This window comes from Falco rusticolus, chromosome 18 (assembly GCF_015220075.1).
Source record: "Falco rusticolus isolate bFalRus1 chromosome 18, bFalRus1.pri, whole genome shotgun sequence".
Taxonomy (NCBI): Eukaryota; Metazoa; Chordata; class Aves; order Falconiformes; family Falconidae; genus Falco; species Falco rusticolus.
This window is the reverse complement of record NC_051204.1, coordinates 3,445,407-3,471,832: the sequence shown is the minus strand read 5'-3', so window position 1 is coordinate 3,471,832 and position 26,426 is coordinate 3,445,407. Positions and strand designations below refer to the sequence as shown.

General features: G+C 64.1%; 1 protein-coding gene and 1 long non-coding RNA gene across 2 annotated transcripts; one reads left to right on the top strand and one right to left on the bottom strand.

The window, feature by feature from the left end:
• The first annotated feature begins 984 nt into the window (after nt 1–984).
• LOC119158804 lies at nt 985–8,217 on the top strand. Its single transcript, XR_005107964.1, has 2 exons — nt 985–1,279; nt 6,968–8,217. It is a non-coding gene; the product is annotated as an uncharacterized LOC119158804 (long non-coding RNA).
• On the bottom strand, nt 7,465–26,426 carry LOC119158800 (junction plakoglobin). Its single transcript, XM_037411163.1, has 15 exons — nt 26,348–26,426; nt 16,320–16,552; nt 15,069–15,322; nt 14,298–14,536; nt 13,779–13,980; nt 12,993–13,137; nt 12,477–12,580; nt 10,847–11,185; nt 10,271–10,426; nt 9,996–10,115; nt 9,660–9,810; nt 9,413–9,534; nt 9,090–9,129; nt 8,585–8,754; nt 7,465–8,340 (listed from the first exon to the last, which is right to left on the bottom strand). Exons 2-14 carry the CDS (start codon nt 16,543–16,545, stop codon nt 8,609–8,611), a joined length of 2,244 nt encoding a protein of 747 aa, XP_037267060.1. The 5' UTR covers nt 16,546–16,552; nt 26,348–26,426; the 3' UTR covers nt 7,465–8,340; nt 8,585–8,608.

Below are 26,426 nucleotides of genomic sequence, written 5' to 3'. Positions count from 1 at the left end.
GGGCAGCGGCTCGCCCAGCAGGCTGATGATCTCCACCTCGGGGACATCACCGCTGCACAGGTCTGGGGACAGAGGGGCGCAGCGTCGGCCGAGGGTGGGGGGCAACCGGGACGATGGGGGTGCAGGGGGGGCTGCCCCACCGCAGCCCCCCGTGCACCCCTCAGCCCAGCCTGACCCCTCGGGGTTTGGAGCTGGTGCCACCAACTGGGTCTTCCCCAAAGCCACTCGTGTGGGGACTGGGGGTGCCCCCGCAGAGTGGCACTCAGGGACCCCCGCCCCAGCTCTCCCCGGCTCCTCCCTGACCCCACCCCCGCCCCCCGCCCCGCGCTTTCGGAGGGCAGCGTGCTGCTGCCACCTGCTGGCCACGCTCTGCCCGCCCGAGCAGTGCTGGGGACGGCGGGCGGGGGATGCCGGCGTGGGGCGGGGGATGCCGGCGTGGGGCGGGGGATGCCGGCGGGGGGCGGGGGATGCATGGGGCAAGGGATGCTGGTGTGGGGCGAGGGATGCTGGCGTGGTGTGAGGGATGCCGGCGTGGGGCGGGGGATGCCGGCGTGGGGCGGGGGATGCCGGCGTGGGGCGGGGGATGCATGGGGCAAGGGATGCTGGTGTGGGGCGAGGGATGCTGGCGTGGTGTGAGGGATGCCGGCGTGGGGCGGGGGATGCCGGCGTGGAGCGAGGGATGCATGGGGCAAGGGATGCTGGTGTGGGGCAAGGGATGCTGGTGTGGGGCGAGGGATGCTGGCATGGTGTGAGGGATGCTGGTGTGGGGCGGGGGATGCATGGGGCAAGGGATGCTGGTGTGGGGCGAGGGATGCTGGCATGGTGTGAGGGATGCTGGTGTGGGGCGGGGGATGCATGGGGCAAGGGATGCTGGTGTGGGGCGGGGGATGCATGGCGCAAGGGATGCTGGTGTGGGGCGGGGGATGCATGGCGCAAGGGATGCTGGTGTGGGGCAAGGGATGCTGGTGTGGGGTGAGTGAAGCCGGCATGGGGTGAGGGATGCTGGTGTGGGTCGAGGGATGGTGGTCTGGGGCGAGGGATACTGTCATAGGGTGAGGGATGCCGGCATGGGGTGAGGGATGCTGGGACAGTGGCTCAGCTTTGGCCATGCCACAGGGATGGGATGAAGGCCCCAGCTCCTCACCCCCCTCAGCCTGGTCCCCAGGGCCACCCACCGGCACTGCCCAGCTCTACCCACCAGTGATGGTCGCAGCATCGCAGCATCTGCCTGTGCCTGACCCATGGGACGTGGGACTGGTGTGGGGCAAGGCAGCGACGGGTGATTCCGGGCTGGGCTGGAGGTGGCAGGCGGGTGGGTGCTGGCGGGGGGGGAACTCCTGTGGGACTGTGGTGTCCAGTTTTGCTGGTGTTACGTGGAGGGCCGGCTGCCATGGGGAGAGGCACCTTCCCCCCCAGCTCCTTGGAGCAGCACTGGTGGGCAGCAAAGTCCCTTCTCCAGACCCTGCCTGCGGAGAAGGCGCTGTTAGGGTGATGCTTTAGGGACCAGGGACACATCCTGAATCCCATGCTCAGGCATCCATGTGTCCCCCTGGCATCCTGCCGGCTGGCCACACACCCTCCCCAGGGACAACATCTGCCAGGCCGGGGGCTTGTGGAGACCTGGACAACATGGCCAGGGCTCGGGTGCCCCTGCTCCCATGCCAGCCCGTGCCCTGCTGTGTGGACAGGGGGATGGGGGGAACAGCCAGCACTGGGGCAGCCCCAGCTCAGCCCCCACCTGCTGCTGGACGAGGGGCAGTTTTGGGGATGGCAGCGGGTCAGCGTACCTGCTCAGCGCTGCCTCTGTGGCGGCTGCTACGTGACACGGGGGGCTCAGCACCAAAGCAAACACTTGGTCATGTCCGGATCAGCACCAGTGCCAGAGAAGGGAGACGATGCTCGGAAGGGCTGGGGCAGGACCCTGCTCCCCCTGGGCTCGCTGCTGGGTCCCTGCCAGAGCGGGCAGGGGAAGGAGCTGCAGAGCCGCTCGGCAGTGGGTGAGCACAGCCTGGTGCCAGCAGGAGCCCCACCTTGGAGAGCAAAGTTCAGCTGTGATCTTCCACCCCATCAGTACCAGGATGCAGAGCAGGGACCTGCCATGTCACCCAGTGCAGGGCTGGGCAGCATCTGCAGCAGTCCCATCCCAGCCATAAACTCATCACGAGACAGGCCATAAAACCAGCATGCTCCTGCTCTCTGCAACCTCTGGTGACCCTGGCTCAGGCTGCAGCCACTGCTGGCACTGCTGCCCCTCTGTCCTGGGGGGCAAGAGCCTCCTGTGCAAGCCTCATGCCCCATCTCCATCCACCCTGCTCCCACCTCTGCTGTGGTGGGGGCTGTAGTACTAGCAGCACCTCAATCCTGGCAGCAGGTTCATGCCAGGGAAGCACTGCCCCCCCCGCCCCCTCCTGGCATTTGCTCGTGGCTGCTGTCACCTTCACAGCACCCAAGCCACCCTGCACCTCTCTCCAGCAAGGCCAGATCCTCCCCGGCACACAGGATGAGAACAAGACATTGTGGACACACTGAAGCACACCCACAGCCCCCCCGGCACTGGGACCACCAGACCTAGGTGGCCCAATACTGCACCATGCTGCCTGGAGAAGAGTTCCCCAGCCCTAAACCCACCGACCCTCTCCCTCTCCCCAGCAAAGGAAGGGACCCACCGTGCCAAGGTGCCAGGCTGCTGCTGCCCCGCTCCCCGCTGCTGCTCTCTCTGGGGAGGGCGCCCAGCTGGTGAGTCAGCGCTCGGCCGGGGCTGCCAGAGCCCTGCGTCTCCTTTTGGCCCAGCTCCTGCACGTACATTAACTCTCCCCAGGGGAACCTTGTTCAGACCTGTGCAAGCAGCTCCCGCTGCCCCCAGACCCCGCTGTCCCCCCAGCCACCAGCCGGCTGAGCTGGGCACCTGCCCCACGGGAGCGGGGCGAGGGCAGGGGGATGCTGGACCCGGGGCCAGGGGATGGTGGACCCAGGGCCAGGGGGAGCAGGTCCCCAGCTCCACCAGCACCCAGGTGCAGGTGCAGACATGCGCTCGCTGCTCTCTGCCCTGCCCCGCTGCCGTCACGTAGCTCCTGCCCAGGCACCTCCCTGCCTGCGCAGCCTCGCGGCAGGGCCAGGCTGGGCTCCACACGAAGCCCCTTCCCCACCGCGTGCCCCGGTGCCGATGCTCAGCGGCAGCTGAGCGGTGCTGGGGTGGCTGAGCTTGCTCTGGGCTATTTTTTCCCCTCAGCTGCTGTGGCAGGAGCCTGAGGCTGGGGGGAGGGGGGGGCTGCACCCTGCCAGGAGCCTCGGCAGGTGCCTGGGGCAGGGGGCTGCAGAGCAGCAAGACCATGTGTGGGGCGAGGGTGAGGAGGAGGCGGTGGCTCAGCCCCACTGCTGGGATGGGGTAGCTGCAGTCCTGCCCTGCCCCAGCCCAGGGGACATCCCCAGTGCCCCCCAGGCTGGGAATGTCCCTGCTGTTGTACAGGGCAGGGTACGGACATGGCCAGGCTGCAGCCCCCACCAGCCCGCCAGCTCCCACCCGAGGCTCAGGAGACCCCAGGATCTGCCTGAGCCAGGCTGGGGTACAGGTCCCTCCCTGCAGGCGAGGCAGTCCCATGGGCGCCTGCCGGCGTGGGGTCCCCAGCCTGGAGCTCAGCCCCGTCACCTGCAGTACGTGGTGACCCCCCGACACCCGCTGCTCTGCCCCTGCCACAGCCCTGGCCGTGGCCACGCCGTGGGCTCCCTGTGCCCGAGGGGCCGAGTCCCCCGCTCCCTTCCCCCCGCAGAAACATCCTCAGCAGCATCAGCCGCTTCCTGCGGAGCAGGAAAACGCTCCCCGCTCCCGTGCAGGCTTCCTGGTTCAGGCGTGGGCGACCACGAAGTGCAGCCAGACCCCTGGCCACCACCGCCAAGCCCCCTCCCCAGCTGGCTGCTGCCGTGGCCAAGCCGTCCCCCAGGGCCCCGTTCCCCCAAGGACCCCATCCCTGCTGCTAAACTGGGGGAGTGGGAAAATCCCGCCTGGGCGAGGAGCCAAGGCTTCGGCAGCGAAGCGTGGAGATGTGTGTGGGTGTCAGAGCATGGGAGCAGGGCTGTGGGGGGAGCCCAGCACCAGGAGACGGGGGGAGATGAGGCAGATTCACTGTAGGGGGCTCCGGCAGCTGCCTGTGACACCCCCAGGGGACCAGTGGGGACTGGTGGGCACAGCCCAGGGCTCACCCGCTGGGGCTGCCCGGGGACTTGGGGCACCCAGAGTTGCGGGGGCTCAGGGTGCCCGGGGCAAAGCAGGACAGTGGGGGGGAGCTGGGGGCACAGGGCACCTGGTGACAGCAGGGACCCGGTGTCCCCAGTGGGGGATGGGGTACTGGGAGAGCCAAGGGCTCAGTACACCCAAGGGGTGGGGGGGGGGGTACTGGGGTTCAGCGCAGCAGGGGGGCCTGGGGGGTGATGGGTCTTGGTGCATTGGGGGGGTCCCAGGGCAGCGGGTCTTGGTGCACCATGAGGTCGTGGGGATGGTGGGGTTCGGTGCAGTGGGGAGTCCTAGGGCAGCGGGTCCTGGGGTGGCAGGTCTTAGTGCACGGAGGGGTCCTAGGGCAGTGGGTCTCAGTGCAGCAGGGGGTCCCAGGGCAGGGGGTCCCGGGGCAACAGATCTCAGTACAGCAGGGGGTCCTAGGGTGGGGGTCCCAGGGTGGAGGGTCTCAGTGCACAGGGCAGTTCCTGGGTGGTGGGTCTCAGTGCAGTGGGGGGTCCCAGGGCAGGCAGTCCCAGGACAGCGGGGGTCCCGGGCCGCGGGCGTACTCACTGCTGGGCACTGCTCCCGGTGCGGAGGCGGACGCAGGGCCCTCGGACATCGCTGCCGCTGCCAACAACAGCCGCTCCCGGCAGGTGCGGAGCGTGGCTGGGCATGCCGGGACCTGTAGTCCGGCTGTCCCTGGCCTGGCTCCCTGGGGACCCCCACATGCAGCTCTGGCTGTGTAGGGTCAGGTGTCCCCCAGCCCCGCTTCCCCCCGAATCCCTGCTCCGGTGGGACTGGGGGCCTTGGGACGAGCAGTCCTGCCCCAGTGAGGGGACCCCAGTGTGGATGAGGGGCACATCCCTGCCCGTGGTCCCGGGAGGTGCTGAGCCCTGTGGCCGTGCCCTGGGGATGGCCGCAGGACCCGACTCCTCCTGGGGCAGATGCTCTGGGGCATCTCCTGGCACCTTGGGGACAGCTGGATCTGACACTGGGAACATGCCTGACACCCACAGCGGAGCTGGCTGGGAGCCCTGATGGGGCAGGGGGGGGGTCCAGGCTCGGCATGGCCAAACCCCCATCCCAGGGCACACAGCTGGAGCCCCACCTCCACCCAGGCATGGATGCTTGGGGTGCAGCAAAGCGCTGGCAGCTCTGCTGGGGTCCCTGGAGACAGGGGTGAGTCTTGGCACAGACTGGGAGCAGGGGTGCTCCATCCACTCCCCCGAGGCACCCTGGGGACCCTCCCAGCAGGACAGACAAGCCTGCAACCCGTGGAGATGCAGGTCTGGGTGCAAGAATGCTCTCCCACTTTGCACGGCCCGGGCAGTGAGGGCTGGCCTGGCTGCATCCTGCCCACCCCTGCACAGGGGGCTGATTCGCATCGCCTGTCCCTGATCCACCTCTTGCACTGGCAGCGGCTGCAGCAGGCAGAGGGCTGCCTGGCCCCCCAGCCCCATCCCACGGGCTGCCCTGGCCCCACTGCCCTCCGGAATCGTGCTGGGCTCTGCTGGGGCTGCCCGGAAAGCAGCTGTTGTTTTGCTCATCCCTGGTCCTGGCACAGGCTGCAGCAGGATGCGCAGCCGCATCCCTGCTGCACCGGGGCTTGGCCGTGGGTGCAGGGCTGAGCTCAGCGCAGGATGCTCCCCCGAGCCGGCGGGACAGCGCTGGAGCCAGCCCTGCTCCTGCTGCCTTTGTCCCCAGCTCGCTCCTGCCCCAGCCCAGGCTGCTACTGGGACCCCCCATGGCACGCCGCAACGGGCACGTAAACCTTCGTGTAAACCACACTCTGCAGCATCCCAGGCCCCGTGCATGGTGGGCACCCACCTCCCCGACCCCCCACGGCACGGCTGGGCGCAGCAGCGAAGCTGAGCAAACATGGGAGGACAGAGGGGTTGATGCCGGGAATGGCTGCGCCTTGGTTCCCAGCTCCCTTGGGTCACGTCCCCCATCTCCCTGCGCTGCAGCAGCCTTGGGCTGACGAGCATCTTGCCAGCAGCTGCACAGGATGAGCTGTGCCACAGGCAGAGTGTGGATCCAGGGGGTGGGGGATGATGTCCTGGCTCTCCAGCTGCCTCCTGGACCTGCTGAGCCTGGACCCCCCTTGTCAGTGCTCCCAGCCAGCCCCACTGTGGGTGTCAGGGATGTTCCCAGTGTCACCGCGGTGGGTATCTCACCAAAGCAAAGCAGCACTGGCAGCACCCTGAGCCGCTGGCACGGCGCAGACATTGCTGTGTGACCCGACTCCCCTCTCCAGATCCCTCACCTCTGCCCAAGGAGACCCCCATGCCCCTGGCCATGCCCCGCAGGATAGATGCACGGGGCAGCCGTGTGATGCCAGGGATGTGGGTATCCTGGGCCACCCACGTTCCACCCTCCCATCCCTCGGCACGTGACCCCACAGCCTCGTGCAGAGCGGGTGATCTCCTGCCTCTGGGCTCAGCCTGTGCCGCGTTGCCCCAAAAGATGCCACGGGAAAGCCTGAGGTGGCCAGCAGCATGTCCCCAGCCCTGGCCCCATGCCGAGGGGGCCACGGAGCAGACGGACAGCCCTGAAGTTGGTGGGTAACTTCGCAAAGTTCCCACCTCTCCACGCCTGGCACCACTCCCCATCGCCCTCCCCGGGCGCAGCTGTCAGAGCCGAGGTTCAGCTGGGAGTATTTCCTCCTGCCATCTGTTCCTGCCACCAAGCCGGGCTGCGGAAGGAGGCGACCAGGTTTGACTGAATAAATCACTTTTTTAACCTGGTTTCTTACAGCTCCATCCAGGCTTCGCTCCATCAATCAGCGGGGCTCGCTCCCAGCCGGCGCGTTTATCCCCCACAGCTCGGGAAAGCAAACTCTGCACAGCAGCAGAGAGGAGATGCCGGTGATGCTGCCTAATGAACGAACAGCTTAATTACTGGGAGGTTTTACCTCCTGACAGCGCAGACAGACACATGGATGGAGCTGGCATGCTAACGACCCTGCAGCAAGTCGGGATGAAGCTGCTACCAGTGCAGCGAGCAGGTGGCCTGTGCCTTGCAGAGCATCATCCCCAAAGCACAGGGAGGGACCCAGCCTGCTCGTCCCCCTGGCCACCACTGCAGCCCTCGGGCAGGCACAGCAGGTGCTGAGCTGCAAACAGGCTCATCCTGCCCCCCAACAGGGAACCACCACCCCCCAGCCCAAGGTGGGTGATGGCCACCTTCACCCTGGCTGCGCCAAGGGGACTCACCGACCTTCCCCAGCCGACAGAAGAACAGGCTCAGCGCAACACGGGGCTGGGGGGGTTATTTTATTCTTTGCTTTGGTCTATACAAAAACAACTTACAGAAATAATAAAATCTTCCATTCCTGAACCACACTCCAGTAACTGTCCATCCCTTTCTGGTCGAAGCGTTAAACCACCATCAGACCTAGAGCCTCTTTTAAAAATGTGTTAGATAAGGGAGGAGGGGACGGAAACACACCACTCACCAAAAAGAAGGGAAACAGGTTAAAATGTGCAACAGAGATCAGTACAAGGACACGGTTTCTAACGCTGGAGTCACTCCTCTACGGGTACTGGTAGGATAGGCAGGTACACAAAGTCAGCTCCCCAACGGCTGATGGGAAAGAATTAAACTGCAGACATCCCGATGGCTAAAACGAGGTCCTGGGACACGGCACCCTTTGTATTCAGCAAACTCTGGATTGGCCTGATTAAGTTAGAGCTCGCAGAAAGCAAAGGGTTTTCCCGTGTTAGATTCCTTTCCTAGAACACTAACACGCAGAACAAATAGTGGGGAAGTTCAAAAGCACAAACTTAAAAGACGGCAAAAGCCGTTGGCACCATATTAAAAATAAAAAAGAAATATATTTTCATAGAAAAGACTATTTTGCCAATGAAAGGTTGCTAACGGTGCAGGGTTTGTGTGTTTTAAAGCTTCAGAAACAGTATCTTGGATGCTGGATGCAGCAGTAGGTGCTTGAAGCAGTCCCAGGAGGAAGGACCTTCTCCACAGACCCACAGCGAAGAAAAAAAAAATAATCGAAAAATAAAACCTCTCGTGGGAATGGAAAAGTTTGTCTTCTCAGGCACTTCTGTCTCCCAAGTCCTTCTTGCAAATGCTCAGCTCTGGGGCCACCCTCTTCTGTATGGAGAGAACACCTGTGTGCGGCAGGAGAGCACCCCGTTACCGCACAGTGGGGGGACACTGGAGGAGACCCGAGCCCAGGGGGCAATGGGGAAGCCGACCCACGGCAGCACTGGGGACCCCACGGCAGCGCCCGGGACCCCCGTGGCACGCCGAGCACCAGCAGCCAGCCCTGCCTCCCCCAGGCAACCCCCTCACGGTGGGGACGAGCGTGCCCTGGGTAAAGCGCCCGCACCGCGGGCACACGGCAGCACCCACCTGGTGCAGGGGCTGCGGGGCGGGTTAGGCGAGCATGTGGTCAGCGAAGGGTGCTCGGACGCCGTCGCTGTAGGCGTCCATGGGATAGTCCCCGTCCATGTCCATGTGCATGTCGATGGGGTCCAAGGGGATGTCACCCGAGTACATGGGGCGGTAACCAGGGTCCAGCTCTGCGGAAAAAAGGGATGTGGCAACCCCAGCTCCCACCGGTGAGAAACTTCTCCAGACCTCAGCCACCCTCCTGGTCCCCCCACACCTCGGGCACACGGTGCTGCAGGACCCCCCAAGCCTCCGGGCCAGCCCAGGTGCACACGGGAGCAGCTGCATGTGCTGCCCGGGGCGCTGAGCATCCCGCTGAGCATCCCCAGCCAGGGGGCCTGGCACTTTGCTGGCAGCCACCCAGCCGAGAAAGGTTTTAAAACCAGCCTGATTTGGTGAGATGAGGCAAACGCCCCGCTAGAGTCCAGCCCATGGGGGGGGGGCGGCCCCGCAGGACCGTACTCACCATCTGAGTAGGGCTCGTTGATGGGGATCATGCTCTGAGCCTACAAAGGAAGGTGACACAAGTGAAGAGGGGATTTGTGTTTGCGTGTGCACGATGCTCAGCGGCTACGTGGTGCCCAGCCCTGTCCCCAGCAGCAGGTACGAAGATGCAGGGCTGCTGGAGAGCTGAGGCCACAGCCCATCCCCCACCCCGCTGCCTCCTGTTTGCTCCTGTCCAAGCTCTGGTCGGAGGTGGCAGCTTTTGGAGGCAGGATGGGACCATCCCAAGGGGCACTGGTTTCCCTGGGGAAAAGGGCTCATCTCCGTGCCCAGCACGATGCTCACCGCCTCCCAGGCTGCCGGGTCGTGCTTGAAGAGGGAGTTGGTGAGCTCCACGGAGACACGCTTTCTGTAGTCGGGGTTCTTGTCCTCCGAGATTCGGAAGAGCACGGCGGCCGCGTAGGTGGCTGCAGGGGGATGGCAGCAGCCTCAGCTCCTGGTGCTGTGCAGCACCCAAGCACCAGAAGCCCCAGCCAGGCTGCAGCTGGGGCGATGCCAGGTGGCAGAGAGCCGCCGGCACAGCGGCACTCACCCGTTCCCTCATTCCTGGAGTGCAGCAGCTCCATCAGGGGAGCCGAAGCCCCCTCGGCATCGATGGCATCTGCCGCTTCCTTGTCCTGGGCCAGCTCGCACAGCACACCCGCCGCGACGCGCTGGATGTTCTCCACCGGCGAGTAGAGGAGCTGTCAGGAGAGATTAGTGGCAACACAAAGCAGCCAGCAAGGAGCCGTTGCGGCTCCTGAAACGGTCTCACAAGCGTGGGTGCTGCCAGCTGAGCACCGTGGCTCCCTGGCCCCTGCACTGCAGGTCCATGCCAGCCAGGCGAGAGGTGACAAAGCGCAGCCCCCACACCTCCCCCGCCCCTGACCTGCACGAAGAGGGGGATGGTGTTGAGGCGGAAGATCTCCATGCGGTTCATGGGGTCCCGGGCCAGGATGTGCAGTGCCCCCGTGCATCCCTCCACGATCTCTTCCATCTTCACTCCGTCCTGCCAGGGGACAAGTGCTCAGCCGGGGCCCTGGCACAGCCGGTGCACCCCAGGACCACCCTGAGCGCAGGCACAGGCCACCCCCCAGGGACAGGTCGGGTTCTGGGGTGCGAGGCTGTGCCAGGAGCAGGACAGACCCCACCGCGGGGACTCACCGTGTAGGGCTGCTGTGTGCCGGCTGCTACGTGCCGCTGGGCATCCTGGTGAGCCTTGACCAGCAGCTGGACCAGGCGGGGGATGACAGCGGCCTCCTGGAGCGGGGCATGGTTGGCTGGGCACAGGGCCAGGTTGCGGATCAGACCTATGGTAGCCTGGAGGAGCGAAGGGGAGGAAGGAGAGATTCATCATCTCGACCGCGGGTCAGAGCAGCATGTGCTCCCCACGGCACCCGCCAGCCGAGCCCCCCTCCCGCTGCCCGTCCCACCCCATCCCCCTCCATGGCGCAGGCCAACTTCAGCTTCCTCCCACGCCGGATCCGGCCCCTTCCCCGCGGGGGAGGCCGGGGCAAGTATTGACTCCAGCCGAGCAGCCGGCACAAGCCATTTCCTCCATTAGCTGCCGTCAAGGACACAGCCCAACGGGACCAGCCCCCCATCACTCCCCACACAGCACCAGCTGCAGACCCCCTCAGACATGAGTCCCACCACGGGTCAGCAGCCGGGGAGCTCGCTCAAGCCCAGCCACCCCCTTCCTCCAGCCCCCAACACCCCTCTCCCCCCCCAGCCCCTCACCTTGACCAGTGGCCACTGGTTGGGCTGGTTGAGGAGCTTGACGATCGCAGGGATGCCGTAGTTGAGCCGCACCGAGTTCTGAGCCATCTCGGCCTCGGGGTGCCGGCTGGTGAGGTGCCGGAGAGCGCAGACGGCCGGCTCGGTGATGTCCTCCTTGTCACCGGCCCGAAGAATGGTGTGGATCAGGGCCTCCACCCCGTTCGACTGTGTCACCAGGGTCTTGTTCTTGCTGTTGTTGCAGGTCAGGTTGGAGAGGGTGCCGGTGGCACAGGTCAGCACATTCACGTCATCGGAGCTCAGCTGGTTCACCAGGATCTTGAGGACGCCGTCCAGGCCCTCCTGCAGGAGCGGGGACGGGAGGTCAGACCAGCCCCCCCACCCCAGCCAGACGTGGGCTCAGCCAGGGGCTGGGCTGCAGCCCCGCACCCGTCACCTGAGCGTGGGGAGCTGGAGCTGCTCGCCCAGGATGGGCCGGACACCCAGCCTTGGAGAGGGGGAGCCCCCTGCCACAGGGACGACCCATGCCATCGCAGAAAGGATCCAGCCCCAGCTGAGCCCTTCCTCCCAGACCTGGCATCCTCTCCCCTCGAATCCCAGGTCTGCGTGGCTGCCCTCACTGGAGCTCGCACACCCCTCGCTGCAGACCCCAACCCCCAGCACCCCACATCCCAGCCCCACGTGCCCCCCAGCAGGCAGCGCTTGTGCCTCCCACGCTGTCCCCCTCCTTTCCCCGTCCCCCTGCGGCCAGAGCTGCTTCTCCACGACGCCGGCACAGCGTGAGCAACATGCGCTCCTGACATGTGCAGCTTTACTTAAGAGTTTAATGTCTCCAGCAGCTTTTCTCTGCTGGGAAGTGCAAACAATGCGCCCGCCAGCACTGCCCCAGAGGTCCCGGGGTGACCCTGGTCCCAGCCGTGCCGGCAGGCAGCCAGCAGCGGGGGCAGGAAGGAGTTAAAGGCGCCATGGCCACATCCCGCCATCAACCCCAATCGGCAGAGCCAGCGATGGTTCCACGCCAGCCCAAATAGTTTCCACGCTGCATCAGACGCTAATCTGCGTGGAGAGGCGGCCCCAGCAGATGGGGAACACATCAGGAGGCAGCAAAGGGCTGGGGAGAGCAACCCCAGCGCAGAGCTCGGGGTCACCCCAGCACCGGCTGCCACCCAACCCACGGGCACCACGGCCACAGCACCCACCACAGGGGCAGGAGCCACGCAGACGGCCGGTGCCAGGGCACGCTGCCGGCAGCTCCCTGGGCCACAGCAAGCAGCAGCCCCAGTGATGCCCCGCCGAGCACACGAGCGACAGCCGGTGGCCTTGGCTCGCCGCTGGGGACACGGCACCAGTGCTGGCAGCCGGCACGGGAAGGGCTGTGGGCGGTCACAGCCTCCCGCAATGCCAGGTAACCCCCTGCTGCAGGGGGTCGGCACAGCTGGGCATCTCCTGGGCATCCCCTGGCTCTGCCAGGCACACAGGCTGCCACAGCGGCTCACGGGGACGGGACATGGCATGGGGACATCACTGTGGATGCAGCCCGGCACAAGCAGAGGCGAAGGACAGCCCGGCAGCTGGTATGTAGAAGCCTCCGAAATGCTGCGCTGAAGCACGAGACAGGGTCCCGCAGACTCACCTGTTTGGTGGCCACGTCAGAGAGGTTTCGCAGGGTCCAGAGACAGTTCTGGACTAGCCGGGGGCTGGAGCTGGTCAGGTGCTTGCCCAAGGCCTGCATGCCGCCTGCCGGGGAAGCGGAGAGCAGCCCATCGGTAAACACCCAACACTTCCCAGCGGAGGTGAGAAGAGAGACAGCGGGGTCTGCATGGCGAGCGTGGGCTGGGACCACCCGACCGATGCCTCCAACACACAACGCAGCCTCACGGCTCAGTGGAGGCTAAACGTGGAGCGGGAAGACAGCTCCTGGCTGGCCAGCCGGGCCAGATCCTGCCCACTCGTGGTGCCAAGAAAGCACCTCAGCAGCCTTCCAGCGCAAGAAACCAGGCCACACGTAGGTGGTTTCACCCGGCTATGCAAGGTATCCGCCTGTCTTGCACATCGGCTGCGAGACTGCACCCTCAGCTGCACCATCCCGACGCCACCACCCTCCTCCCGTCTGCCACCAGCTCCGCCGCAGCCCCCCAGCCCCTCTTACCAGCCTCAACGATAGCGGGCTTGTTGCTGGGGCACACCGACAGCACCTTGAGCACCCGGCTGGTGGTCCAGAGCAGCTTCTCGTAGTTGTAGCTGCGCATGATCTGCACCAGGGCTTGGGGTCCTCCGTTGGCCAAAATAATCAGCTGCAAGACAGAAGCACCAGGGTCGGGGCGTGCGGGGGGTCAGGGCTGCTGGAACCACTGCTCCGGGTTCCCCAGCTCGTGCCAGGATGCAGGTCAGGCAGGAGGTCCAAGCCCTTGGCACACAGGAGCGTGTCAGGTCACCCCTGCTGGGGCCATGCACGGCCACCGTCCCCTCTGGGCCACTCCAGCCCTGCACACCGGGGTCCCTCGCCCCGCGCCATGGGCAGGATGGGCAGCAGCCCCCACGCAGCCAGCGCCAGAGCAGGTCCAGGGACCGAACCTCCGCATGAGGCTGGGACAACTCGTGCGTAGGAGGAGAGGAGCAGCCGAAGAACAAAGATAGAGGCATTGCCTGGAGCAGCAGGGGGAGAAACCCAGCCAAGCCGATCTACCGGCCAGACTGGGACAGTCTGTGCTTTCGGGGATGCGCCACCTGCAAGAGGTCGGATCGGCAGCGTTGCAGACAGAGACAGCCCGACTGCTCCGCTGCCGGCTGGGGCCGGGGGGCACATGGGCCAAGAGGGTGGGAGCTCCCACCCCTGCCTCCTGGGCTTGTGTCTGCCAGGAGCAACGTTGGGCAAGTGCCCTGCTGCCACCCCCCCTCCGGCGGGACCCCACGCCGCAGGGCTCCCCAGGCGCACCTTGCTCTCCTGGTTCCCGTAGGCGAGGAGCTGAAGGCAGTCGGTGGTGATAGCCAGGAACTTGGGGTTGTTCTTGTTCAGCAAGGGAACCATCTTCTGCAGGCCGTCAGCCAGGCGCACAGCCATCTTGGCCCCTTCCTGGTAGAGCAGCAGGTTGTGCAGGGTGGTGATGGCGTAGAAGAGGACCGACTCGACCGGCGAGCTGCAGGCAGGCGGCACAGAGCCACGTCAGCGCGGGCAGCTGCCTCCGGGCTCGCCGAGCTGCCAGCGGAGCCCACAGGGCTGTCCCAAACCCCGACTCCCACCCAGCACCCTTCAGCGGGACCCGGCAGGAGGCCACCGTGCCACGTGGCCCCGGGGTGGCCCTCATGGAAGGGCAGAGACTGAACCCCATCTCCATGGACAAGGCAGCACAGAGGACCGCTCCCCTCCTCTGCCCCCAGCCCAGGCACTCGCCAGCCCAGGAGGGACCCCTTGGCTCTGCCATCCTCTCGGGACCCCCCGCCAGTACCCTCATACCTCAGCATCCTGACAAGGGCTGGGATGCCACCAGATTTGAAGATGGAGAGTAGCCCCTCACGGTGGTGCGAGAGGTTGTGCAGGATGCTGGTGGTGCAGCGGGCCGTGTCCAGGTCGCTGGTGCTCTGCATGGTGCGGACCACGGCTGCCACGATCTGGGGCGACTGCATCAGGGCACGGCGTGACGCCTCCTTCTTGGAGAGCTGGTTGACGATCATGGCTGCTTTGCTGACAACCACCTGGGGGGGGAAGAGAAGCCGGTGGGTGGGAGTGCGTCCCACTGCTGCCCATCACAGCAGGGACAGGAGGGATCCCACCCTGCCGGGGGAGGGCTGGTCCAGGGCTGCCACGCGTTGTGCCGGGCAGGGCGGTGCAAGCAGGAATTGCTATTTTTAACAATCCTCAACCACGATGCTCCAGGAACTGTGCCGCAGTTTGCGGCAGCAGGCAGCGTACAGTCGGGTCTGCGGAGCACAGGCGCTGCGGGGATGGGCAGTAGCACTGAGAGCTGGCAAGAAGCGCTCAGTGCCTGCGCAAGGCCAGGAGAGCCGCGTCCCAGCAGCAAGGCCAGGCTGTGAGGAGGTGCGGGGGGGTAGAGGTGGGCACCGGAGCCCCAGCCCCCCCACTGTGCCTGTCACAGGGCAGAGGCGGCCACAGAGCAAGAGAAAGGAGCCGGACAGAGCCCAGGAGCCCGGTGAGGATGGAAGCCTGGCTGTGCCACCGTGGCTGCGGAAGCCCAAAGACAGAGGCAGGCAAACCAGGCTTCCTTACCGGGTCCTCATCATTGAGCAGCTTGGTGAGCTCCGGGATGGCACGGGTGGCCAGCTCAGCATCGTCCTGGTAGTTGATGAGGTGCACGATGGCCGATTTCAGCATCTGCGAGGGCTCTGCCAGGCGCTGCACGTTGGTCTGCTGCCCCTCCAGCTGGGTGGTGATGAGCAGCGAGCGGTCCTCCACCGTCTCGGGGTACATGGCAGCCCGGACGCGCTGGGCCCGGGTCATGGCCAGCTGAGCCTCCATGTCAGCTGCAGGGGTGGATGGGGAGGCAGCGTTAGAATCGGGTTCTCTCTGAGGAGTGCTCCCCAGCCCCGCTTTCCAATCTCAATTAGCTGAGCAAGAGCTTAGTGCAACGACACCAGCAACGTCAGCAGTCCCAGCAGGCTCTGCAAGGAGCCAGTGCTTCAAAGTGTAAACAGATACGGCAGCGCAGAGATAAGACAACACTCAATTAGGCAGCATGATTAGACAGTTGTCACACAAGGCCCATTAATTAAGAAATTAAAGATATTTGCAACTTGGGACCAGCTGGCGCTAGGGATTAGGAGGATACGGAGGCCTTCCCCGTCGAAGATGCTGGAACAAGCATCACCTGAGCGAGAAGCTGCCGCAGCCACCCGCAGTCCCCACCTCTGCAGCACAGGGACCACGCAGGGCTTGGGAGGGCTCATCCCCTTCCACAGGGGTCTGCCTCCCCAGGGGAGCTGGCGATTAAACCTTCCAGGGCCCGCCACTGATGGGGGAACCGCAGAAGCAAGCAGAGCAAACAAGCCCTCTTTTAAGGGATAAAGCTGGGGGAAGCATCTCCTTTGGCTTCGGGGGCTGCAGCTCTGTCTGCTTCGCCCCTGCAGCGGCAGCAGACGGGCAGGCTGGTGGGGCTTTACGGCACACGCTGGCAGCTCTGCCAGCCACGCCGAGACAGGTTTCCTGAGCAGGCAGACAAGCAGCAGAGCAGACGGCTGATCCGTGGGCCGGGATCGGCTGTTCCTATCGCGAGCCAACCCACCGGCACACTCGGATGTGTGTGCACAGCTCAGCACTAGTGCGGGCTGGCTGCGCGCCGCCCCTACGCAAGAGCCTCTCGGCGTGGGGAAGGAGGACAGGAGGGAACATATTTTCGGCAGCAACAACTCCCGGGGTGTGGAAGGCAGCATGGAGGAGTGCCCAGAAGGAGCACGGCTCACAGGGAAGGCAGAGGAATGAAGGAACCAAGCTCATGGACGTGCCCAGCCCCACAGCCCCTACCTTGTGCTTGGCTCTGGCCCTGGCCCCCTCCCTGGCAGTAGCTCGTGGTGGTGGTCTTCTTGATGGTGTACTGCTTCCCGTAGACCTCATCATCGTCCCCGAGGCACTTGCTGCTGACGGAGGGCACCTGGGTGTTGACGCCGGAGTGGATGCCCGAGTCGTAGGTGTAGGTTTGCTGCCACTCCGTCACCTTGATCGGCTGCTCCATCATGTTCATCACCTCCATGGCTGCTCTGCGGGGCAGGGAGGGGAGAAGTTACACCGCCAGCACAGCCCAGGTCAGCGCAGCACCCCCCTGCCCCAAATCACACGGCAGCCCCCCCGGCACAGCAGCCGGCCCCCCGCACAGCCCACGAGCAGATCCCTATCTGCCCTCCTCCCCCACGCGAGATGAAAGGCGGCACCGGGATGACGAACCCACAGCTCAGCACTTTGCTGCTCGTGTTCAGACACGAACCGTGGCTGCAACCGGCGCAGACCACGCACGGCTGGCTGAGCCGTGTCTCACCGCCTCGGTGGCCAAGGTGTGAGCAGGCTTTGCCTGGCGCAGAGGGACCCCCAAGCAGCCCCCCACCCCCCCACACCCCACCTCCTTCCAGGCTACCCCGGCTGCCCATGAGCTTTTTAAAGATCAGTTTTCAAAGACAGAAAGCTGCGGACAACCCCAAGGCTCCAGCTCCAAGAATAAAACAAACCTTTTTAGAAGCCCGCTAGAAGACTCCTAAAGTGCTTAAAAATAACGAGGCAAAGCCACCGGCTCAGCTCTCCTGTGGGTGCTCAGCACCACAAGTGCCTGTGGCACAATCCGGGGCTGGGCACTCCCCAAGCTGTGCTGAGCACCACGCCACGGCCGCACGGTGCTGGGACAGGGCAGCCCAGCACATCCCAAAAACTCAGGATAAACCAGCCAAGGTTGCTTTCGAGCAGGGCTGGGTTTTCCTCGTCTTTAATTTGGGGGTGCAGCGGGAGGGAGGATGGCTCACGGATTAACCCCTGAGCTCATCGGGGCAGGCAGACACCGCAGGGCTGTGAGTCAGCAGCCCCCATCCAGCCCCCCAGGAGGAGGGAGATGATGGAGCAGGCAGGGAGGGATGGAGACAGCCCCGCCACCGCTGACCCACCGCCTGGGCACTCACCGGGATTGCTGCCCCTTCCTCCGGCCGCACAGGGCTGGGGATGAGTCAGAGTTTCAGAGGCGATAAGCAGCGAAGGGAGCAGCTGCCGCCTGGCATAGCTGGGTGCAGCAGCAACCGCACATCCAAACAGTGGCATAATTACCACCTCCACGGCACTGATTCATGCACCAAGCTGGACCGGGGTGGCCGTGTGCCCCTGGCCCCGCTCCAGCCACCGGCACAGCTCGGGGCTCACGGGGACCAGCCAGGCTGACGTGTCAGCCTCAGCCTCCAGCACCTTCCATGGGGGAAGCAAGGGGAAGGGGGGAACGAGCCCCCCGTCAGCCCCCAGCTGCGCCGACGGCTGAGTCAGGGCGTCGGGTGGTGGCCAAGGACGCGGCTTGCGTGGGGCGGCACGGCAGGGCATGGCGCGCACGGGCTTGGCGCGGCTCGCCCCAGCGCTGCCGGCTGTTCCCAAGGAGCGGCTGAGCCCTTGCAAACGGCACAGGCCGGTGCTCACCGGGAAAAAATCCCAGCCCGGGCACAAACATTCATTCCCGAGGAGTCCCACCACTCTCCCGTCCCCCCAGCTGGAAGCATCCTGCATCCCACCCCGTCCATCCCCACCCCCAGCCACCTTCCCGGAGCCACCGCAGGGAACGGCTTGTGTCAATTCGATGTTTTTTTGAGCTGTCAAGCAGCAATCCACAGAGTACTGCTCCGGCTGTAATGGGTTGTGCATAATGCATGTTTGTAAGGCAGCAAGAGAGGGACCCACTAATGGAGGCTGGGGGGGGGCGGGGGGGGGGGCGGCGTATCATTCCCACGCAGGAGCTGGAGGTGCTATGTGGTGTGGCAGGGCAGTGTGTGACACACGGTGCCAGGGGTGAGCCGGCTACGCTCCCCACCCCGTGTCAGAGCAGGGATCGGCCAGGAGAACCCCTGTGCCAAGCCGGGAGCGTCGCACACCCTGCGTGTATTTATAAGCTGTTGCATCGGTGTTTGGGAGAGCAAGTCCTGCCAGCTGGGTTACCCTGGCCACACTGGCAGGACCTCCAAATTGCATCAGGAAACCCAAGAAAAATCAACACCAAATCACACCCGAGGAAGCATGGCAGGCAGAACACTGCTCCTGCACTGTGGCACCTTGCCCCGGCAGTGCGGTGGGAGCCATCGTACCACACGGCCAGGAGCTGCTGTGCAGAGCCCCGGCAGTGGGGCTACGGTCACAGGGACCCCAGGACCCCCAGGCCAACACTGGAAAGCTGCTCTGGACAGATGGGCAAGGGGAGAGCGGAGCCAAGGGCACAGAAAGCTCCCTGCACCAGAGGGGGGGGGTGTAAGGACCCCCAGCACCCACCCCAACCAGGGCAGGGACCCCCAGGCAGCAGCGAGCTGGAGCTAGCAGGAGAGTCTGGTGCTGCCCGCACTGTCAGTTGACCGGTAACATCTGCTCTACAATTTACAGGCATTTGACAGGCACTTATTTTTTCCAAACCTCCCGAGTTCAGCTCAGACACCAGCTTCTTGCAGAGCCCTGCATTATGCATGAGCCACCACCCCCACCCCCCCGCCCCTCCTCCGTCTGCACTGCCAGCACCCCAGGGACATCAAAAGCCAGCAAAGCTCCTCAGAGCCCAGACACAAGCTCAGGTGATCGGCCCCAGACAAGCTCCGAGCAGGAGAGTGGGTCCAAGCTAATGAGCACCAGGTTAGACCCGTCTGAGCATGAGGCGCTGCCACCAGGGCCACCAGTGATGGGTGCTACACAGCTCGGGGGACTCCCCCTCCCCAGGAGCCCCCGTGGGCATCCTGATAAACACAGCACCCATCCATCCCCTGGAGCGTCACCCCACCAGCAGCCCCAGGGGTTTGCTCGCCCAGCAGCACCTGAGGCGATGGGGCCAGCAGAGCAAATGTCAGATGCTCCAGTGGCGAGCAGTGACATTTTCTGAACCCTGTGTCAAGTGTCCTCGGCTCATCACTGAGCAAGGGCCAGACACCTGACACAAGCTTCTTCCCCATCCTCTGATGCCCTCCCTCCTCAGCGGGATCAGAGCCAGATGCCCCCCCTCCCCCCAGGCAGGGGATGCTGGCTATACCTGGGCTCACCTTTGGCAGGAGCCGTTGGTGATGCCTTTGGTGGCGCGTGGCTGCAGTGGGGCAGGACCCCCGCCAGCAGAGGGGAGGGCAACAGATCATGCAGGAGGGGGAAGCAGGGATGGGGCACATGTGAAAATACCTGCCCTGGAGGGGTCAGCCATGAGCATGGGGGTCTTGGGTGGGTTCCAGCCCCTTCCTCAGCCAGGTATGTTGGTAGGATTATTGGTCCCGGTCTCCCTCCCACCAGGCTTTTACTGAACAGAGTGGGAAGCAGAGCAGGGGCACAGCGGTACCACCGAGCCCCCCTGCCTGCACGGAGCCAGGAGCCCAGGGAAACAGGGCTTGCTCCTGGGAACAGTGAGAATCCCCCCAGAAAACAGTGAGGCAACGTGGGGGACCCCACAGGGGGGACATGCAGACCTCCAGCCTGGCCCCAGCACCATGATGGGGAATGGGCAGAGCCACGCAGGGGGCTTCAGCCATGGGGCAGGCAGGGGCTTCAGGCACCCCCATGCAGGGGAGAGCCAGGAGAAGGTTAATCCCTCTCCCACCACTTCCTGCAGCCGGGAAGGCAGAGGAAGCTCCCACGGCCCAAAGGCACCGGCCAGCAGCTCATCCGCCCCCAGAGCCATTTGATCAGCATCCAGGCAGCATCGCTCCCCCTGAGACACCGTCTGCGAGGAAATCTCTGGCAAACATGCAGCCCCCGGCCTGACCAGCCCTTCCCTCCGGCTGCTGGGAGAAGCCTTCGGCCTCACGCAGGCGGAACAGAGCCAGCCGAGGTACGGCTGAGCTGCCCAGAACAGCAGCCGGGAAGCCACGAATGCCGCTTCGTGCAAAAATAGCTATTGCCCAGGGACGTCTGGGGAGCAGCAGTCCCTGCGTTGACCAGCCATGACCCCCAACGGGGGGGCAGGGAAAAAAAAGCAGCCCACATCCCAAGTCCCAGGCAGGGGCTGCACAGGAACAGGCACCGAGACCTGGGGGTCGGTGGGTGCAAGGGGCATCACATGCGGCTCCAGGCTGCCCTTGTCCCTGCGCAGAGCATGCTGTGCTGCCCAGCCCGGAGCAGCGTCCCATACTGGCCGAGGGGCTGCCATAGTCCCCCACAGAGCCCCCCGTCCTTGCACACATCCATCGCAGCCCTGCCGGGAACAGAGCAGCGGCAGCACTGGAGATGCCCCTGCTCAGGGGCCACACGGTGCAAGCTCAGCTGCGGGAAGCATGCGGGCAACAGCAATTACAGTCACTTAGGCTTTTAAGAAAAGGAGAGAGGCAGTTAAAGCAGTTCAATAAATGCAATGCAAGAAAAGAGTCTATTTTAGAAGCACTTACGCTACACGCAAGCGATCTCCGGTCCTCGCCACCTTCCTGGAGCAGCCGGGGGATTAGCGACCGCCCGCTCAGGCGGTGAGGCTGGGGCAAAGCAGCCTCCACAGCCACAGCACCAGAGCCCTCTGAGGGGCCAGGGCACCCACAGCTGCACCCCAAAGCCCCCCACTGCCTGCAACCTCCCCCCAGAGGAGCCCAGATGCAACACCATTGCACCGACAGCTAACAAAGCTGCGGTGGCAGCTAACGAAGCGCCCGCAGACCCAGCGCTGTACAAAGGCTTCGATGGTTCTGAAGAGGATCCCTCGCAGGAGGGGGCAGAGAACAGAGCATCAATGAGAAGCGTTGGAGTCAGATCCTGGCTACCGTGAGCCCTTTCAATGGGGCTTTACAGTGAAGATAAGTGGAAGAATTCAAAGGCAACGAGAGCAGCTTGAAGTTTAATGAGGAGGAGACGGGCAATGGGGGATCGGCCCCTTGTTAGAAAGCAGGCTGTAACACACAAAGGAGCCCATGGCCTTTGTTTGCTGAGGCTCCAGGTCCGGAGTGGCTCCCAGCCGCCCCACCAGCTCCAACAACTTCAGCCCCTCGGGGAAGGCAGCGAGGGGTGCAAGAACCGCCCTTCAGACCTGAGCTCCCTCACTGGAAGAGGTTCCAAAACCTGATTTGTTTTTCAGTTGTTCCTGACAAGGTGACATTTGAGCTGCCAAAAGCACTGCGTAAAGCCCCTGCTATGCAGGGGGTGCACATCCCCCCGAGCATGGCGAGACCAGGCTCCTGGCAGCAGAGCCGGCCCCGAGCACAGCATCGTGCCACGACCCACTCCACTGATGCTCTCCATCAAAGCCGAGCACCTTCCCCAAGCCCCTGCAAGTGCCTCACCTGCACCTGAATTAACAGCTCCTGACAGCTCCAGCACATGCCAGGTCCAGGCTGTAATGTTTTGGCACTTCACAAAACGACAAGGTATTATCCATCAAGCGCTCTCGCAACGGGAAGAGCGTGCGCAACGCTGGGCATGACACCCGCTCTCCCATGGGACACAGTGGGACAGCCCAGCCCTTGCACAGGGAACTGCCTGCCACCCAGAACTCATCCAAGAGCTGTGCCAAAGCATCACTGGCCACACCATGGCTTCAGCTTCCCCCAGGAGCCCCACCACCCACGCCACAGCCCCCAGTGTCACCTTCCTGCCCCAGATGCACAGCAATGCTGGGCACCAGCACAGATCCAGCAGCCTTGATTTGGGATCAGGTCCCCTCTCACACAAGTTCTTGTGCTGTGCCAGGGCTGGCAAGCCCCATGGCAGGACCCCAGCCCCCCAGCAAGGTTTTCCCAGGGATGTTTTTGTGCCAAAACCTCATCACGGGGTCTCTGGCAGCACACCTCCCCTCCCTGCAATCCCAGTTGCTGGCACAGACACTGCCACCCACAGAGGCACTGGGATCAGGAGGACTAATGTGGGCACATCCCCTCCTCAATTGAAGTTTGCTGATCTCATTAGCAACACTGCTGGGAAAGATGGGAATTTGCCACTTGTCCACGGAAAGGAGAACTGGCATGGTGCGATTAATCACAATAACTCCATCTGGATAAAAAAAATAATCATTATTTTGTTTTAAAAAGCACAAAGAACAAGTTGTCCTTTAAGATGTTCTTAAACATATAACATATAACATAAAGCCTGATAATTGCAGGCTTTAAATTTAGGCTATGAGGCTTGTGGGCTGTTCCCAGCTCCGGCCACGGTGTCCAGAAACACGAGATTTTGCCACCTGGTCCTGATGCTGCTGGAGGAGCAGAGGCAGCAGGGAGGGACACGGAGCTGCTGAGCCCCGGCTTAAATTCTCCATCCAATTGCATTACATCTGTAAAGTTCAGACGCTTCACAAGGAATTATCACCAACACCCGTCAGCACCCAGCCTGTCGGAGCAAGTTAATGATTTGTCACCAGGGCTCTGCCCGCGCGTCACAGCGATTACGGCAGGGCTCCTTACAGCAGCCAAAGGTCTCCCCCTCCCCGCCCCACCAGTGAGGAACATGCGCTTGATCCAGCCATCCACCCCCAAAAGCCACACGGGACCACAGCACATCGCACCCCACGGGGATCGTGCCCCCTCCAGCACCAGAGCAGGATCCCCCCAGCTGGGTACCGCTGCTCACTCGCCTTCACCCCCTCCCCGCAGGTTTGATCACCCAGGCGTGGGATATTTGGAAAACACCAGGCATTCCACCTCCACCCAGCTGCCAGCTCCGGGTCTCAGGAGGAGTCTGAGGACTCGCTCGGCTCAGCCGAGCGCAGGCGTCACGGGGCTGCCCGAGGAGCCCCAGCGTCTGCAGCACAAGGCTCCTGCCCTGTTTGCAAAGCGATTTCGGAGCCAAGTGACCGAGACATGTTCAAATGCCTCTGGGTCTGTCAGCAGCCGCAGCAAAACCCATCAGGGCTGGCATATGTAGATGGGTATTTCAAACCTCTGCCTAATTAGAAGTATATTCATCTCCCTCCGCAGCCGCCGCCGAGCCCTGCAGCGCTCCCACGCCGGAGGTGGGAAGCGGAGGGTGAGGACCCCTGCCCACGGCAGCCTGTGTGGCTCCAAAGCCAACCCAGTTTTAGCACAGACATGGTGTTTAGCTGCTTAGGCGAAGTTTTAAGACTCCTTTGGAGAGGGAGCACCTGCACCGTCCTCCACTGCTTCACCACACAGTGTCCGTGGGGAAGGGGGGTAAAGCCAACCCTCCCGAAGCAGAGAACACTGCAGTGATTCAAGGCACCGGTGCAGCCCTGGTGTCCTCCCAAGCTGCCATCCCAGCTGCTTCCATCCACACAGCCCAACTCCTGGACACCCCATGGTCTCACGGGACCGAAAGCCACCACCCCAGGCCCAGCTCCGGGTGACGGTGGGTGCCCCACACCCCCCGCCTCGGTGGGAAAACACCGGCTGACATCAAGATAAAAGCTGAAATCCAAGGTAGGCTTGTTCTGTTTTAATAGAAATGAAATTTCTTTTTAACTTCTGTTAATTAGAAGCCAATCTAATTTAAACCTAAAAGATGAGCGCAAGCTTCGGTGCAGATGCTGCAATTAAAGTCTTGCAAGTTCTCTGCGAAGAGCTGCCACTTCCCCAGCGTGCGGAGCGGGGGCCAAGGGCAGCTCCGCTCCCCAAGGCTCTGCCATCTGCCAGCGGCATGGTGCCCAGCAGAAGTCTTAAACCCTGGAGATCTGGAAGTGTGATAAAAAGCCAAATCCCATCAAGTGCTCCCACACCAAACCACAGCTTTGAAGGGAAATCATCATCACAGGAACAGCCGCAGCTGAAAAAAAGCCATGCAGCTGCACCACAGTTGCCTGCCCCGGCTGCTAGAGCTGATTAAGGATTTCAGGTGGGGGAAACAAAGGGGAGAGTTAATGGGATTAGGTCAGCACTGAATATTACCCTGAAATACAGCACTGGGACCAGAGGGGACATTCTCCAAGGTCCCCGGCTACAGCCAAGCCACCAGCAGCCCGCAGTGCTGAGGTGGTCGAGGCTCTGGGCACGATCACCCAGATCAGCCCCGGTGCAGCCCCCCATCACCCGGCTCAGCCCCACCAGGGATGCATGCACTTCCTGGAGCCGGCAAGGACGCGCCACAATGCACAGACAATAGACTGTAAATGCCATTGTCTGGAAGTGAGGGCCCTGCTGCAGCCGCCCCACCTTCCCCCAGCGCCCCACGAGCCCCCCGAGCATCGGGGACCCACCTCTCCCCCAGCACCCATGCGGCACCCAGACCTGGAGGGGAAAACACCCGTCAGTCACCGATGCCAGGAGCTCTGTGCATTCCCATCCCGATGGCCAACTTATTTAAGCCAAATTAGCAGTAAAATGGGTTTTTCATGACACTTTATGGAAACCTTCCAAAGCAACGAGCGATTACAGGCTTCAGATGCACAGGGACGGTTGCGTTGGGTACCCTGCACCCTTCCAGCCGACTCCAACAAAACACCGACAAGGACATAGAAAGGGACGTTAAAATTCCCCCAGCCCCGGTACCGGCTGAGCCGGACACCCGCTCCCACTGGGAGCGGGGCCAGGAGCAGACCCCGCGGGCACCGCACCCACCCTGGCTGTGGATCAGAGCCCCCAGCAGCCCCTCCAGTTCCACGCCAGCCCCAGCCCCATGGCAGCTGGCAGGGGGATGCTTCGCCCCCAGCTCCGCGGCAGCCCAACATGAGACCACCGGGTGTCAAGGGCTGCCAAGCGGCACCAGTGCCAAAACCAGCACAATGTAGGTTGGAGAAGGAGGCACAGCAACTGCAGGGGACAGACCCAGCTGGGTCACAGGGTGTCCCCAGCCCACAGGACCCTTCTGGCATGGGGAAGCTGATGGGAACATCACCCCCAGACATGGGGCTCGCCCAGGAACCCCAACAGCACCGCAGGGAAGGCGGGAGGGGGTGCAGGGATGCTGCAGCCTGGCAGGAGCGGGTGCAGGCTGCTGCCTTCGCACCGTGGGGGCATGACAGCAGCGTGGGTCACCCGGGGGGCCCTGGCAGGCGGCCATGCCGTCCCAGCACTAACGCTCCTCTGGTGGCACAAACGTCCCCCCAAGTTGCTCATACGCCAGCCTGCATCCTCCATCTGCGGGCAACTCCCAGCGACGTTCCAGCATTATCCTTTCATCCCTGCTGTAAACCCGATTAATTAAGCTAATCACTCAGCTAACGCAATTAGACTGCTCTCTCCCAACGCCAGACAAGAAGCCAGTCAAGTTTCGCTCCAGTGTGCGCCGACAGCCACTCGGGGGGCTCAGCCGGGACCCCCGACCCCGGGCAGGGGGGCGCTGCCTGGGTAGTGCCAGGACACCCCGGGCCCTTCCCGACCCCCTGAGCCACCCCACCCCGGCAGCGCTTTGCAAAGCCGGCTGAGGGCGAGGGGCAGCACCGCCGGGGGGACTCCGGGGCGGCCCCCGGGCAGCACCCGGAGGCACTCGGTGTGACTCACGGCCACGGCACCGGGCGGCCACGGCTGACGTAAGAGCCCCGGGGCCACCGGGGCGAGCAGCGCGCCGAGGCCTCGCCCGTGGAGCAGCGACCCGGGGCGGTGCCGGGGACAGAGCCGCCGCCTCGCACCGGGCTGCGGCTTCGCAACTTGCAAACTCGCTCCCGCAGCGCCGAGCGGAGCCCGTGACAGCCCCAGCCGCCCGCGGGGGGCTCACCCCGGGGACCCATCCACCCGCAGCCGGGCTCGGCCACCGACCGCCGCAGCGTCCCCCGGCGGGACGAGCCGCGCTCACGGGCGGCGCAGGCTCCGCGCCCGCCCTGCGGGACCGAGCCGGGGCGCTGGCCGGCCGCCGCACTCCTCCCAGCGCCGAGCGCAGCCGCCGCCCCCCTGCCCCGCCAGCCCCCCCCCCGACCAAGACACCCGGTTGCCCCGGGCCCCCCCCCACGGGAGTGGCCGCGCCCCGTCCCGTCCCCGCGGCCGCCCGTCCCTCACCTGCGCGGCGCGTCCCCTGCGCGGGCTCTGCCGCCCGCCCCGCTCCGGCCCGAACAAAAGGCGAGCAGCGCCCCGCGCC

Excerpts from the sequence above, each read along its gene's own strand:
- LOC119158800 (XM_037411163.1), bottom strand. The coding sequence starts at position 16,545 with ATGGAGGTGATGAACATGATGGAGCAGCCGATCAAGGTGACGGAGTGG. Across the intron at positions 10,427-10,846 it reads ACCAGTGGCCACTGGTCAAG|GCTACCATAGGTCTGATCCG; the intron begins GTGAGGGGCTGG and ends TCGCTCCTCCAG. Across the intron at positions 10,116-10,270 it reads GCACACAGCAGCCCTACACG|GACGGAGTGAAGATGGAAGA; the intron begins GTGAGTCCCCGC and ends GTCCCCTGGCAG.